This window comes from Myotis nattereri (assembly GCF_964212035.1).
Source record: "Myotis nattereri genome assembly, chromosome: 13".
NCBI lineage: Eukaryota > Metazoa > Chordata > Mammalia > Chiroptera > Vespertilionidae > Myotis > Myotis nattereri.
In genome coordinates, this window is record NC_138088.1 from 21,025,641 (window position 1) to 21,042,598 (window position 16,958).

The 16,958-nt window shown below is 48.5% G+C and overlaps 1 protein-coding gene across 1 annotated transcript in view; it reads right to left on the reverse strand.

Annotated features, from left to right (window-relative positions):
• STOX1 (storkhead box 1) overlaps positions 1–14,074 on the reverse strand; it is a 47,217-nt gene extending 33,143 nt beyond the window's left edge. Inside the window, exon 1 of the mRNA XM_081105014.1 lies at positions 13,665–14,074. Coding sequence (XP_080961140.1) covers positions 13,665–13,974 — 310 coding nt within the window. The 5' untranslated portion in view covers positions 13,975–14,074. The remainder of the gene's footprint in view (positions 1–13,664) is intronic.
• Between the last annotated feature and the right edge of the window lie 2,884 nt (positions 14,075–16,958).

The following is a 16,958-nucleotide window of genomic DNA, read 5'->3' on the forward strand; positions in this document are numbered from 1 at the left end:
TTAGATAGGATTGTATTTATTATTGTATTATTTTCCATACGAACAACTGTAAACCTATTTTGCCCCACCCTGCATTTATCATGTATCATGTTAAACAGGATTATAAATGTAATCACATACACATATGTGCACTCTACTACTTACTACTCTTCAGTGGCCTCTGGCTCAAGTCCACACCCCTCAATACAGTAGTCAAAGCCTGTCACAGTCTAGTCCCTCTCCCAGCCCTTCACGCCACTGCCCACAGCACCTGCACTGGCTGTGCTCAGCTGCTGATGGTTCCCCATGTGGGCCAGGCCCTGGGACACATATCCTCCCCCTCTGTTTAAAATGTACTTGTCGTCCTGGCTGGTTTGGCTCAGGGGATAGAGCGTCGGCCTGCAGACTGAAGGGTCCCAGGTTCAATTCTGGTCAGGGACACATGCCTGGGTTTCAGGCTCAATCCTCAGTGAGGGGCGTGCAGGAGGTAGCTGATCAGTGACTCTCTCATCATTAATGTTTCTATCTCTCCCCCTCTCTTCCTCTCTGAAATCAATTAAAAAAATATTTAAATAAAATAAAATGTACTTCTCATCAAGCTAACATCTACTCATTCTTAGTTTAGACATCACTTCTTCCAGGAAGTCTTTCCTAAACACAGCTGTGTGTGTGTACATATGCACACAAGCAGCTCTTGGTCAGCTGTGCTTCTATTGCTCCCTATGACTCTATCACCTGCTCATCCATCTGACCTCTAGCCCACTGGTCGGCAAACTCATTAGTCAACAGAGCCAAATATCAACAGTACAACGATTGAAATTTCTTTGGAGAGCCAAATTTTTTAAACTTAAACTATATAGGTAGGTACATTGTTATTAACTTAATTAGGGTCCTCCTAAGGCTTAGGAAGAGCCACACTCAAGGGGCCAAAGAGCCGCATGTGGCTCGCGAGCCGCAGTTTGCCGACCACTGCTCTAGACTATGAACTCCTTAAGGTCAGGACATGAACCCTTTGCCCTCCGTATTGCCCAGTGCAGGGCCAGGCACACGGTAAATGCTCAGTGCACACCCTAACGGATGTGAGAGCAAGGGAGGCCCAGGATGGTGTGGCTGCTCCAACAGCTGCACTACTTCAGATGCTTCGGAAGGGGGAGCAGTATGAGAGAATCAAGGTCTGGGCAGGACCGAGGGGAAGGTACCACTTCCCTGCTTGTGAAAACATCTTAGGCAACTTCAGTGGGAGCTTTCGTCTACCCTTCCCTGGTCCCCCTGACACAGGTGACTACAGGCGGATCCAGCCACAGGCCACTGCCAAGCCAGGCGCAGGGAAGCCTCAGCCAGAGGCCTCAGCAGAGCCAAAGTGGGCACTGAGCTTTCACCGCTGAAGACCCAGAGGTCCGGAGAAATGAGCCGACGGACCTAAAGGCTCAGCTTGGTAAGCGGGCAGCACCCACGTACGGCTGAAGGGCAGTGTGAGGGTCAGTCTGACACGTCAGCCCGGATAAGTTTCGGCCTCGTTTTTCGAACACAAACCCAGGCATTGCCGGGAAGCTATTTTTCAGATGTGCTTCATAAGGGACTTTATCCTACACAATCTGGGTTTCAATCAATTGCAAGGCCTTAAGAACAGAACCAAAGCTGTTCATAGCAGCTTTGGGTTGTGCCTGAGATTTCCAGCCTGTCCTTCATGATGGCCAGACCTAGAGGCTTCTGACTTGCCTTGCGAGCCCCCACAATCACACATCTATCTCACACTGGTTCTGTCTCTCCGATTGAACCCTGACTGATACAGGAAGGCAGGCTCCTCTCAGAAGATGGGGAGAAAGAGGATGCTTACGGTGGAACTGGATTAGAGAGCCTTGCTGTGCATGTTAAAGGCTCGGACTTTTCCTGAAAAGCTAAGGGATCTGAGCAAACAAAGAGCAGACTTAGATCTCCTTGGTGGATTGTCATAAGTCTGTAGGATGGAGAATGAACTGGACTGTCCAGGACCACACAGGAGATGGCACCACAAAAAGGGAGGAAACTTTGCCAGAACCGGTTTGGCTCAGTGGATAGAGCGTCAGCCTTCGGACTCAAGGGTCCCGGGTTCGATTCCGGTCAAGGGCATGTACCTTGGTTGTAGGCACATCCCCAGTGGGGGGCGTGCAGGAGGCAGCTGATTGATGTTTCTCTTTCATCGATGTTTCTGGCTGTCTATCCCTCTCCCTTCCTCTCTGTAAAAAATCAATAAAATATATTAAAAAAAGAAAAAGCTTTAAAAAAAAAGGGGGGGGAGGAAACTGGAGCCCTAATTCACGTGGGAAATGGTGAGATCTTGGGTGGACAAAAGCCCAGCAATGGAAACAGAGAGAAAGGGATGGATTTGAGAGATACCCAAGGTGTTGAGCCTCAAGGAACTTGGTGACCTACTGGCCTGGGGCTGGAGAAAGAGGGTAGAGAAATCCAAGCTAATTTTCAGGTTAATGGCTCTTTTCATCTCATTGAACCTCAATACTACAAGACAGCAACTAGAGGTGTCTTCTACCCGCCAGCTGCTTCATCAAAACATGGAGCCAGAGATACGTGTTACCTACCCAGATGCTACATATAGATCCTCCAGCTTGGTAACAGCAACGTGCTTACAAGACACCCTGTTGTGAGCCCTTTGGCTCTTTCAGACTGAACCCTTCAACTGCCCCTGCACAGACTAAGGTACAAGGCAACATCTGGCAGCACAAAGCCAGAAGAATAGGGCTGGAAAGATCGTGGGTGGGAAGGTGGGAGGTGAGCGTGGGCGCATGGACAGAGCAGCTGTTTCTGCCCTTTTCTGGGCCTTGGAATGGACCAGCGGCCTAGTGGGAATCTGATAGCCTCTGAGGAAGTGTGAGTGATGGTGAAAAATACCAGGCCCTGTACAGGATCCCTAGTGACCTGGGGGTACATGGAGAAGAAGGCAAGAAACCCAAACCACACCCAATCACAACCTTCGTTCTGTTTCCTGTCTGCAAAATGGGCAGAATTACGCCAGCTTCCAACCTACCTCGAGAAAAGGGATAATCAAGCTAGAAAAGATCGGGGAGTCTGTCTGGGAGAAGGAAGAGACGGAACAGAGGCATTTGTCTTTGGTGACTGTCGAAATGACCTTGAGTGTCTCTATGGGCTAGACATTGTTCATCAACAGAATAACATTTTAGAAGAGGAGAAAAGACAGGAATTGAGAACATTTATTCCTGGGGTTTTGCTTCCAATCTTGGTGAACGAGATCCTAGTAGGCCAACTCTCTTGCCAATAACAACTATAACTTTGGACAAAATATAAAAACCTTTAACTGAAGGTACTGAAAAGCAACCAAAACCAGGTAGAAACTGGAAGGGAGGTTCTCATGGAAGGAAATGGCACTGGCTAAGTTTCCCATTTTTTACAGCTTTTCATGTAAAGGCAGGCCCCATTAGGAGCCAGGCCAGAGAGAAATGGGTGTTTCTCTCTCCCACCTCCTTCCCTTCCTCCCTCCCTCCCTCCCTGCCTCCCTCCTCTCTTCCACTATTTCTGAAAAGCAATGGAAAAAATACCCTGGGAGGGGGGGAGGGGAGAGCAACACTCTACAGAGGAACGTAACAATCCAGAGTCTCTACAACACATCACTCATGTCAGAGGTACAATCTGAAACACCAGACAATACAGAAATAGAAAAATAAGTGACTTATTCAAAGACAAGGCAACCAATGAGACTGACTTGCTGACCCTGAGATGACCGAGATGTTAAAATTGTAAGTATTTTAAAGAAGCTGAAGGATAAAATTTCAAATATGCTGATGAGAAACAAACAAATTGTAAATCTCATTAGAGAAACAAATTATTTCATAACAGCCAAATGGAATCTACCCCAAAATTAAAATGTATGTCCATACACAGACTTGCACAGAGATGTTCACAGCAGCATAATTCATCATGGCCAAAAAGTAGAAACAACCCAAATAGCCATCCATTGACAAATGGATAAGCAAAATGTGGTATATCCACACAACAGATTGTTATTCGGCCACAAAAATGAAGTTCTAATACATGATACAACATGGATAAACCTTGAAAACATTATGTTAAGTCAAAGATACCAGGACAAAAGACCACATATTGTGATTCCATTTAAATGAAATATCTAGAACAGGTAAATTCAGAGACAGACGATGAATTAGTGGTTGACAGGGGTTGTGAAGGGAAATAGAAAGAATCTGCTAGTGGGTAGTTGTATAGGGTTTTCTTTTTTGGGTGATGAAAATCTTCTAAAATTAAATACTGGTAATGACTGTACAACATTGTGAAAATCCTAAAACCCACTGAATTATACCCTTTAAAATGGTAAATGTTATGCTATGTGAATTATATCTCAATTTTTTAAAAATATGCTTTTATTGATTTTTTTTTTTTAGAGAGAGAGAGAGAGGAAAAGAGAGGGATAGAGAGATAGAAACATCGATGAGAGAGAAACATTATCAGTCAGCTGCCTCCTGCACGCCCCCTACTGGGAATCGAGCCTGCAACCAGGGCATGTCCCCTGACCAGGAATCAAACCCATGACCTCTTGGTTCCTGGGTTGATGCTCAACCGCTGAGCCACACTGGCTGGGCTATTACTCAATTTTTTAAAAGGTAAAAAAAATTATGGGAGACTGGGTGATGAACACAGAGCTCTGTAATATATCTGCAATTTTTCTATAAATCTAAAATTATTCCAAAATACAAAGTTTATTTTAAAATAATACCATTTATAATAGCATCCAAAACATAAGTTCTTAGGAACATAAATTTAACAAACGATATTCAATACACTAAAAAGCATGTAAGGACACTCAAACAGAGAGATATGCCATGTTCATGAAATGTTAAGATGTCAATTCTCCCCAAATTAGGGTGACCAATTCTCCCAGTTTGCCTGGGACTAAAGGGCTCCCAAGATGGCAAGACTATCATTTTTTTCAATCCTCAACTGAAGATATGCTTATTTTGAGAGAGAGAGAGAGAGAGAGAGAGAGAGAGAGAGAGAGAAACATCGATGTGAGAGAGACATCCATCAGTAGCTTCCCTTACCCACCCCCACTAGGAATCAAACCCACAACCTAGGTATGTGCCCTGACTGGGAATCAAACCTGCAACCTTTGGTGTATAGGACAATGCTCCAACCAACTGATCCACCCGGCTAGAGCAAGACTATAATTTCTTTTTTCTTTTTTTTAAATTATCACTCAAGGATAGTTTTTCATTGATTTTTTTTTTTTAGAGAGAGTGAGAGAGAGGGAGGGAGGGAGGGAGGGAGGGAGGGAGGGAGGGAGGAGAAGAGAAAGAGAAACAGCATTGTGAGAGAGACATCAACTGATTGCCTCCCGCACATGACTCAACCAGAGCCAGGGATTGAGCCTGCAACCCAAGTACGTGCCCTTGATCAGGAATGGAACCTGAGACCCTTGGGTGCATAGATCGATGCTCTAACCACTGTGGATATCAGCCAGGGCAAGATTATAATTTCTAAAACCAGGGTAGTTCAGGAAAACCACGATGAGTTTTTCATCTAACTTCATACTGATCTACTGTTTCAACACAATCCCAAGCAAAATCCCAGCTGGATTATTTTTTTTTAAAGGATTTTTTAAAATATATATTTTATTGATTTTTTACAGAGAGGAAGGGAGAGGGATAGAGAGTTAGAAACATTGATGAGAGAGAAACATCGATCAGCTGCCTCCTGCACACCCCCTACTGGGGATGTGCCACAACCCAGGTACATGCCCTTGACCAGAATTGAACCTGGGACCTTTTAGTCAGCAGGCTGACGCTCTATCCACTGAGCCAAACTGGTCAGGACCCAGCTGGATTATTTTTTAAGAAACTGATAAGCTGATTCTAAAATGTAAATGGAAAAACAGAGAACCTAGAGTAACCAAAACAACTTTTAGGAAGAACAAAGTTGGAAGACTCACAATATTTAATTTCAAGTCTTACTATAAAGTAAAACAGATAGTACGGTATTGGTGAAAGGATAGACTCTAGATCAATGGAAACAGATCTTGACACAGTCAACTGATTGTCAACCAAGCTGCAAAGGCAATTCAGTGAGAAAGGCTAGTCTTTTTAACAAACTGTCCTTGAACAATTAGACACACAAATGAAAAAAATATAAAAAATGAGCTTTAGCCCTAGCCAATTTGGCTCAGTGGATAGAGCATCAGCCTGAAGGGTCCCAGGTTCGATTACAGTCAAGGGCATATGCCTGGGTTGCACACTCCATCCCCAGTGGGGGGCATGAAGGAGGCTGCCAATCAATTATCTCTCCCATCATTGATGTTTCTCTCTCTCTCTCTCTCTCTCTCTCTCTCTCTCTCTCTCTCTCCCTTCCTCTCTGAAATCACTAAAAATATATATTTCTTAAAACACACAAGACTGCCTGACTGGTGTGGTTCAGTGGTTGAGCATTGACCCATGAACCAAGGTTACCAGTTTGTTTCCCAGTCAGGGCACATGCCCGGGTTGTGGTCTCAATCTCCAGTAGGGAGTGTGCGGGAGGCAGCCAATCAGTGTTTCTCTCTCGGCAATGTTTCCATCTCTCTCTCCCTCTCTCTTTCTCTCTCTCTAAAAATCAATAAAAACATATTTAAAATAAATAAATGGTCCTGACCGGTTTGGCTCAATGGATAGAGCGTCGGCCTGTGGACTGAACGGTCCCGGGTTCGATTCCGGTCAAGGGCATGTACCTGGGTTGCGGGCACATCCCCAGTAGGGGGTGTGCAGGAGGCAGCTGATCGATGTTTCTCTCTCATCGATGTTTCTAACTCTCTATCTCTCTCCCTTCCTCTCTGTAAAAAATCAATAAAATATATTAAAAAAAAACAAAAACCTTGTACATTAATATTCACAGGAGCTTTATTTATAATAGCCATAAACCGGAAATATCCCAGGTGTTCATCTAAGGTAAAATGGATAAACTGTGGTATATTCATAAAATTCTACTCAGCAATAAAAAGGAACTAGTAACACAAGAGAGATGAATCGCAGGGACATGAAGCTGAGTGAAAGAATCCTCACACAAAAGAGTACATACTAATGATTCCATTTACATGAAGTTCTTGAACAGGCAAAATTTATAGTTAAAAATAATCAGAAGAGTGCTTACTCCTGAGGGTGGGAGCAGAGGTGACTGGAAGGAGCAAGAGGAGACTTTCTGGGACAATGATAATGTTCTAAATCCTATTAGGAGTTTGCCGGGAGCCGGTCCATCCTTGCTGTTTCAAGGGACCTGGCATATATGGCATACTGTTCTTAATATGTTTGCTCACCTTCTTAGCACTATGTGTTTTAACCAAGGTCACCTCTCTGAGAAAGGTTGTTTCCCCAGGTAGGGATTTTCCCCTGTAGTTAGGGAGGGAATAAGACCCCTTAACTAAGTGCCAGGCGGGTAATTAATCATTTTAACTACGAACAATCATGCTTAAGCTACATAATCTTTACTCCCTGGAATGGAGATAAGAAACGCCCTAACCTTTGGAATAGAGATTGACAGGATTGGAATCAACTGGTATAAATACAGATGTAACAAGACAACACAGAACCTACACAGAACCTAGAGACAGAAGAACTTCGCTGGAGAGAACATGGCAAAGATCCTGGACAGAAACTGGCCACAGAACCTAGAGACAGAACCTAGCGAGAGAACATGGCAAAAGATCCTGGACAGAAACTGGCCTCAGAACCTAGAGACAGAACCTAGACACAGAACCTAGCGAGAGAACCTGGCTGAAGAACCTAGAGACAGAATCTGGCTACAGAACCTGGATAGAACATGGCAAGAGAACCTGACTAGAACCTGGTGACCGAACCTGGCTGGAGAACCTGGACAGAACCTAGCGAGGGAACATGGCCACAGAACCTGGCTGGAGATCCTAACCAGAACTTGGCTAGAGATCCTGGCTAGGCTGCTGATCAACTGAACGCTGTCTCCGTGTCATTCCTTCTTCGCCGACTCCGTCCACACCTTTGGGGACCCCTGGACCTGCTGGGGTTGGACCCCAGCAGGAGTTTGGGTTACACTTAATTATTTATGTACTAGAGGCCCGGTGCATGAGGTGGGGGGGCGGTCCCTCAGCCCGGCCTGCACCCTCTCACAATTCGGGACCTCTGACTCCTAACTCACCTGCCTGCCTGCCTGATCGCCCCTAACCGCCTCTGCCTGCCAAGCTGATCGCCACCTAACTGCTCCCCTGACAGCCTGATCACCCCCTAACTGCTCCCCTGACAGCCTGATCACCCCCTAACTGCTCTCCCCTGACAGCCTGATCACCCCCTAACTGCTCTCCCCTGACAGCCTGATCACCCCCTAACTGCTCCCCTGACAGCCTGATCACCCCCTAACTGCTCTCCCCTGCTGGCCTGATAGACCCCTAACTGCTCTCCCCTGCTGGCCTAATCGTCCCCTAATTGCTCTCCCCTGCCAACCTGATCACCCCCTAACTGCTTGCTCCCCCACGCTGGTCTGATCTCACCCCTAACTGCTTGCTCCCCTGTGCCAGCCTGATCTCTCCCCTAACTGCTTGCTCCCCTGCCAGCCTGACCGCTCCTTACTGCTTGCTCCCCTGCTGGCCTGATTGCCCCTAACCACCTCTGCCTCAGCCCCTGCCACCGTGGCTTTGTTTAGAAGGAAGTCGGATGTCCAGAAGATGTCTGGTCAACCCAGTCTAATTAACATATTACCCTTTTATTAGTATAGATTTGAAGAATGAATCAAATGGTAACTAATGATTTGTGCATTTCACTAAATGTAAATTTCAACTTAAAAATTCCATTAGCTAGCCCTAACCAGTTTGGCCCAATGGATAGAGCATCAGCATGCAGACTGAAAGGCCTTGTGTTCAATTCCAGTCAAAGGCACGTACCTCAGTTGCAGGCTTGATCCCTGGCCCTGGTTGGTGCACATACAGGAGGCAACCAATTGATGTGTCTCTCTCTCACATCAATGTTTCTCTCTGTGTGTCTCTCCCCTCTCTTCCACTCTCTCTAAAAATCAATGGAAAGATATCCTCAGGTGAAGATTAGCAAAACAAACAAAAAATTCCATTGGCCACTAAAACCTACAAAGATGTCCTATTATCATTCAAGGCGGAACCTCAGAAGCAAGACAGAATAGGAGCTGGACCACTCTCTCTCCTCACCATCTCTACACACTTCCCTAAGCCATTCCCGAAGTCACAGAATAAGTCAGACAACATTTAAGACATTTGCCCAACTCTTGTACAATCAGGCACCCATACCCTTGAGCTGTTCCTCTCCCACACCAGATCGCAGACTAGATTCTGCAGTCAGTCATTTACACCTAGCATAAATTAGTGACTGGCCTCTAGTCTTCAAAGGCACTTGCAATTTTACCTTAATATCTCTGTGTGCTCAGAAATGTTTCAGGCCCTAATCGGTTTGGCTCAGTGGATACAGCGTCGGCCTGCGGACTCAAGGGTCCCAGGTTCAATTCCGGTCAAGGGCATGTACCTTGGTTGTGGGCACATACCCAGTAGGGGGTGTGCAGGAGGCAGCTGATCGATGTTTCTCTCTCATCGATGTTTCTAACTCTCTATCCCTCTCCCTTCCTCTCTGTAGAAAATCAATAAAATATATTTAAAAAGAAAAGAGCCGAAACCGGTTTGGCTCAGTGGATAGAGCGTCGGCCTGCGGACTGAAAGGTCCCAGGTTCGATTCCGGTCAAGGGCATGTACCTGGGTTGCGGGCATATCCCCAGTAGGAGATGTGCAGGAGGCAGCTGATCGAAGTTTCTCTCTCGTCGATGTTTCTAACTCTCTATCTCTCTCCCTTCCTCTCTGTAAAAACTCAATAAAATATATTTTAAAAAAAATAAAAAGAAAAGAAATGTTTCAGGAAGCAGGGAGAAGGGTCATGAGGGGAAGTGGGAAGATTCTCACATTAGCTGCCCTGCACCAGCCTGACCTGCCAGATCTGTATTTACCCACTCCCCAAGCACACACCAGGGAACTCTGGCCCAACTCAATCAGAGGCAGAACCCGCCCACACAGGTCACTGTGGGATGGAGAAGACTGTGAGCCTAGCCTCCCACTCAACTATCCCTCTGCAGCTGAATATGGAGGAGACAAACAGAACGTGAAAGATACATCGAAACACCTAGAACAGTGTCTGGCACATGAGTGAATGAATGAAGCAAAGGTTGTAAAAGAGCCACAGACATTCTCATTCAATGATGGGATTAGAATGTGGATACCTCAGCTATAAACGTCAGGAGAAGGGAACAAACTTGTTTGGCCAAGTGGCCTTCCCCCTCCTTACCCCAGGAAGCCGTCATTAATCTTTCATCTACCTGGTAGGTGTGGGCCCGGGGTAACAATTGATTCACCCAAACAAATCCGGGTGTCCTCCGCCCCTACCACCTGCGGTTCAGCTAGGTAAACAGATGTCTTCCTCCAGCTCTTGGCTCACCCCTCTCATCTGCTAATGTCATTTGCTAATTTAAAAGAAAGAAATGAAAGAAGAAAACACGTGACGACTAGAGCACAAAAAGAGAATTAGTTTGTTAAAGATCCTATGCTGTACACCTGAAACTAATATAAAATAATACTGAATGTCAACTGTAATCGAAAAATAAAATTTTAAAAATATACATCCTATGTCCCTCTGTCTAGGGAAAAGCCCTCCGCCTGGGAAATACCTTCTCATCAGAGGGAAGCTGAGGTAGAGAAAGTGAAGGGGGGAGGGAAAGAAAGGGCACAAAACATGGATAAAACAAACCCCTTCAGGCCTTAACTTCGGGTCTGCATCTGGGCTCAGGTCACTTCTGCCTGCTTGGCCACGACACTCCCTCATCATTTCCTTTGAGGCCCCGTAAGTCCCAGGTCCAAAAGCCCAGGATGACCCAGGGAAGCACAGTGAGTTTACAACGCTCATGGCCTTACCTCTTTCCCTGCCAGCTGGCTGGCAATATTCCCTAGGCCCAAATACTTTTATGTAGGAGGAGTGAGCCTTAAAAACAAACAAACAGCCCTAACCGGTTTGGCTCAGTGGATAGAGTGTCGGCCTATGGACTGAAGGGTCCCAGGTTCAATTCTCGGTCAAGGGCATGTACCTTGGTTGTGGGCACATCCTCGGTAGGGAGTGTGCAGGAGGCAGCTGAATTGATGTTTCTCTCTCATCAATGTTTCTAATTCTCTATCCCTTTCCCTTTCTCTCTGTAAAAAATCAATAAAATATATTTAAAAAACAAACAAACAATAAAAACCTACAGCCCTAGCTGGTTTGGCTCAGTGGATAGAGCGTCGGCCTGGGGACTGAAGGGTCCCGGATTTAATTTCGGTCAAGGGCACATGCCCGGGTTGCCAGCTTGATCTCCAGTGGCGGGGCATGCAGGAGGCAAGGTGATCAATGATTCTCTCTCATCATTGATGTTTCTATCTCTCTCTCCCTCTCCCTTCCTCTCTGAAATCAATAAAAATATATTAAAAAAAAAAAAAAAACTACAGCAAAGAGACCAAACTGATCTAACCAAATTGGTCCTTTGTATTTTTTTCTAGTTCTGCTGGTTCCCACAAAGTAACAAGTACGGTGTGAAACCCCCAGCAGTGCACCGCAGCTCTTCCCTTGCCTTCCCAAAGCCCATTTTAGCCTCTGGAAGCCAGTGCTGCCGGATTCAGGAAAGCAAGCCAACTGCAACTCCCAGCTCCTGTGGGGCAAGGCAGCTCCCCCTGCCTTCACCACCTTCCAAGGCTGCCTTGAGGCCTCCTCTCCTCTCACCTGACCCAAGGACCCCACGTTAGATTCTATTCAAACAACCTCCCCCCATATGAATCCACTAACTGGCATTAAATAAGACCTTTCCCCATTTGGCACCTCAAAATGTCCCAAAAGGTGGTTTTGTACAAATTCCAGGTAAATGTCTTCATTCTTATCAGGATTCTATTAAAAACCTCAACATCACTTCTGCCAAGAGACCCAAGTCAGGGAAGATGGCCCCGTGTAAAGGCCACTGCATTGCACTCTCCATAGAACACAGTGTCCACTGGGTCCTGAGTGATGCAACGAGGCAGCATGCCTCGTGGTGGAGAATCAGAGCACCTGGTGATGTGTTCCTTTGTCCACTGCCTTTTTCAGGTGGCAGCTAACCCGGGCCGGCCCAGGAACCAGCATTCACCACTGCTCGCTGGACCCCGGGTAGTAAGCATCTTGGCTGCCTCTGGCTTAGCACAAGCCCTCTCTATTTCACCCTCAGGTCTAGACCCCGACTCCACCCACCCCCTTTCTGCAATAGGCTCTATGCTCACCCTTCAAAAGGGGGTGGGGGAACCAGAGAATGCAACCGCTAATTCAAACCAGAAAAACCCAGGACACAGAACTGAAAAGGGTTTTTCATCCACCCTTCCCCTGTGAGAATTTCGGCTTTCTGAGCCAAAAACCTATTTTCTTCACTCACTCCTGCAAGTAAAAGGAGATGAAATGCGTGTATGTGGCTTTGCAAATGAGCTCTTTTTTTGCTCTTAAGGTAAGAAAAAGGGTGTGTGTGTGTGTGTGTGTGTGTGTGTGTGTGTGTGTAGGGGGTGAGGGGTACCAGACAGAATGGTAATGAATGGAGGTGACAAGCCAAGGTTTAACCTCACTGACCTGGGATGCAGAGACATCATCTCTGACAGGTGATGCACAACATCGAGTGCCTCTTGCTATCCCGTTTCTTTACCCCTGGGGACTAAAACACATGTTTTCTATTTGCTGCTCCTCCTCTGAGGAGGATTTATGGACTGAGACAGAGCGGGGTTCCTTGGTATGAGTCAAAATCCAGGGCTGGAACAACTGGTGACTTGTCAACAGCACACCATCAAACCGCCGTCACAGCCCCACATACATGCAGACAGACAGAACCAGGCTGTTACCGGGAGCTGACAGCCCCCCTGAGTGCAGCGGCCGGTGCCAGAGAACACTCACTCCGCGCTGCAGGGGTTTAGTTTCTCAGATGAGAAGCTATGTCACACAGGCAAAAGCTGCTGCCTGTCTTCAAACAAGCGGGCTCTCTGAAAAGGCTGGAAAGGAGGAATTCTATTCAGCCGATGGGATGTGTCCACAACGCCATTTGTCATTTCTTTTACCCAAGCAGTTAACGACCCCAAACCTTCCGCGGGCCCTGATCCAACACCGCCACACCACCCAATACAGCAGAATACGAAAACCACACACTGCTCCAAGTCTGCAATTGAAAAAATAAATAAAAGCAGCCAGTTCAGAACCGGTAGGTTCTGGCCAACCCCTAGGGCTCCCCTTCTAAGCGCCCCCATGGAGCAGAGACAGAGGCCCCTGTCTCCTGACCAACCCTCTGGCTCCCGAGCACAAAGCCTGTCTCCCCAAAGCATCACTTTTCTAAGTAGAAAGTTCCTTCGGCCAGGAACTTGCGCGCTCCACTGGCTGGAAGACTTGAGCAATGGAGGCCTCCTGGAGTTGGCCCGGCGTTTCCCGGGGGCTGGGACCGCTCGGGGCGTCAGGGTCCCAGCTGGAGGGAATGCTCGGAGAAGAGCCCTCCTCCAGCCACCCGCCTGTTTTCTCACCCCCTCACCCGCCCCGCCGCCGCCCCCTCCAAGTTGAGCCGGGCGGCACGCGCCCGGGGAACCAGGGCTGGGTCTCCGCCGCCCGCGCGGGCGCCCCTCCCTCCAGCCCCGCACTCACCCAGCGCCCTGATGCGGAAGCCGCGGGGCGGGCGCAGCGCCCGGCGGCACCAGGCGTCGCGCAGCACCTGCAGGCTTTGGGGGGGCGCGTGCACCAGCAGCACCCCTCGGCGCAGCCAGCCCTGGAAGGCCAGCCGCGAGGCGGCGCGCGCCAGCCGCGAGTTCCAGAAGCAGCGCGCGTTGGCGCGGCGAAAGGCGCGGAACACCGCGTGCCCGCCGGGGTCCTCCGCGACCCCCGCCGCCTCCGGCGTCTCCAACCGGCTGAGCACCAGTGCCAGCGACCCCGGTGCCAGCTGCACGGGCCGGGCCATGCTGCGCGGACGGCCGTGGCCCCCCGCCTGGCGCAGCGGCGGGCGCGGCGGGCGCAGGGCACTGGCGGCCCGGGCGCCGCACGCCCGGCGGGAGCGATCGGCTGACTGCGCGCGGCGCGGGCTGTCCGGGGAACCGGACTCCAGGGGGCGGGGTCAGCGGGGCTCCGAGGGCCGGGGGTGGGGCGGGACGCGCGGCCCTGGGGCCGGCCGCTGCTCTCACCCGCGAGGCGCTCTGTAAGAGTTTCCAAGTGCCCAGTCACCAGCTCACTCTCCACATGCCATCCTGGCTCTGCCCGCCCCGCCCCGGCGACTCCCCTCGCTCCAGTGGGCCTGCCCGGGGGCTTCCCCAAGTCCTCGGGGAGCCCTGCAGCCCCTAGAGAGCCGAGCCGCCTCCCACCGCGGCGCTGGCTGCACGGCCGGCCAGGGATGCCCAAAGCCGCGAGGGCCGGGTGGCCGCCCTGGCTTGGAGTCGCCCCCAGCGAGAGGGGCCACAAGGGACAGGCAGCCTGGAGGTGTCAGGAGCCTCGCTCATGGCCGGAAACCCAGGTTTGAATCTGTCGGCTCCTAACCTGTTTAGACAGTTTACTTCCCTCTCTCTGAGCTTCCGCTTATTGTCCTATAAAATAAGGCGCTGGGCCCCGCTGGCGCGGCTCCGTGGTGGAGCGTAGGCGTATGAACCAGAAGGTCACAGTTCGGTGGGCCGGTTGGGGCTCCATCCCCAATGTGGGGGTGCAGGAGCAGCAGATCAATGATTCTCTCATTGTTGATGTTTCTCTCTCCCTCCCTCTCCCTTCCTCTCTGAAATCAATAAAAATATTTTTTTAAAAAAGAGTTGGGACTCTCAGGACTTTTTCACCCGTGACTTTCGGAGGTTCTGGGATCTGGCCCCGCCCTGGGACATTGAAGTGATAAGAGAAGTAAAGGGTTCCAGAGGTGCCGCCCCAGTAGCGCTGCGCAGTGATGAAGTCCGTGGGATTCCGCCCTGGGTTGGGTCGGGGGATAGGACTGGACTGAGACTCCGATTTGCCCCCAGTGTAACGGGAGAAGGAACTGGCGATCTGTCATAGAACAGTAGCCACTGCCTCCCAGGAACAGGGACAATGCAGAAGCCGAGGACAGAGGCACTGGGAGAGGGCTCCCCATGAAGGAATGGGAAAGTGAAGCACAGTGGCAACCATGCTTGGGTGGGAATTGCTGTTTAATATTTTAACCCTGCTGGCTTGGCTTCTGTCATTATTTGCTTGCTATTTTGATTTTCTGAACTATTTAAATCATCCCATTCCATTGAATACCCCATTGGTTGTGGTCATACTGGTTTTAGAAAACACGTTCCTCTGTACCTGGAGGCCAGGACTGCACAATTCCTCCTAATTGCTTCAGTGGCTCCAGATAATGCGTTCCTGTCAACTCAGTGGTCCCAAGACTCAAAACTATAACTGATCTTTGTAGATAACTAATAGGCTCAATCTAGCTTCTGTAACAAACTGCTTTTTTGCAAACCAGGCTCTTCATTCCAAACCCCAAGATGTCATCAATACCTTTGTGATTTTTGCCTATATAAATCTGGTGTTGCGGCCAACTTATCACTACGAGATTTGGAGAGCATTGCCCTCTTGTAGTCCCGGCTTCGAAATAAATGTGACTCCTTAATTCGACTTCTTTTTTTTTTTTTTTTTTTAAATATATTTTATTGATTTTTTACAGAGAGGAAGGGAGAGAGATAGTTAGAAACATCGATGAGAGAGAAACATCGATCAGCTGCCTCCTGCACATCTCCCACTGGGGATATGCCCGCAACCCAGGTACATGCCCTTGACCGGAATCGAACCTGGGACCCTTCAGTCCGCAGGCCGACGCTCTATCCACTGAGCCAAACCGGTTTTGGCAACGACTTCTTTTTTAAAAAAATATATTTTATTGATTTTTTACAGAGAGGAAGGGAGAGAACTAGAGAGTTAGAAACATCGATGAGAGAGAAACAACCATCAGCTGCCTCCTGCACACCCCCCACCGGGGATGTGCCCACAACCAAGGCACATGCCCTTGGCCGGAATCAAACCTGGGACCATTCAGTCCGCAGGCCAACGCTCTATCCACTGAGCCAAACCGGTTAGGGCCTTAATTCGACTTCTTGAGGCATCCTTGTGTGATTCGGGGGGCACATTACAACAAAAGGAGGGGAAGGGCATTACTACCACTAGAAATGGGCAGTGAAAGAGGGAACAGAGGTGCTTGGCAAGACCTGGGCCTCATTCCAGACTCCCCACTCCCTCACTTCACCCATCATCAATAACAACTACTGGGACCATCTATAACTGCTCCTAGTAACTATCACAATAAATGATGGATGGTGATATTACATAGCAATCACTCGCATTTATTGAACACTCTATATTGGGGCACTAACGTCACAGCTCTGCATTAATTGCTATTCTCATGCACGTGTTACAGATGAGGAAACTACAGCTCGGTTAGATTCAGATGTGTTTCCCAGTCACGGATATAGTAAGAAATGGAGTCAGACCACTGCCAAGTCAGGGTTCCCTGTTACTAAATTTTCAGTTCTAATTAGCGTACAAGCCTGAGACAATACCCTCCCATTTGAATTCTGACTCTAAGATGGATGGATGGATGAAGACAGCTGAGTGTCCAAATGAAGTAACCTCCTTTACCTGTGCAGCCACAGGGAGAACAAAGTTCCTCCCTGAGTTCTGTGTCATCATGGGCCACTATGACTTTGAACTCCATGGATCTAGCACCCAGGACCGTGCCTTTTCCATCATAATCATGACGATGATGATTCCCATTTACTCACAGCTCCCTCTGTGCCTGGAGCTGCACAGAGGGTTTTTTTACGCCTGTGATCTAATTTCATTCTCAGAATTAACTCTCTGAAAGGAGGAATATGATCAAGCCCCATCTTTCACGAAAAAAACAAAAGTTTAGAAAGTTGCGGCCGCTCCTCCGAGAACAAAGCTCATAGA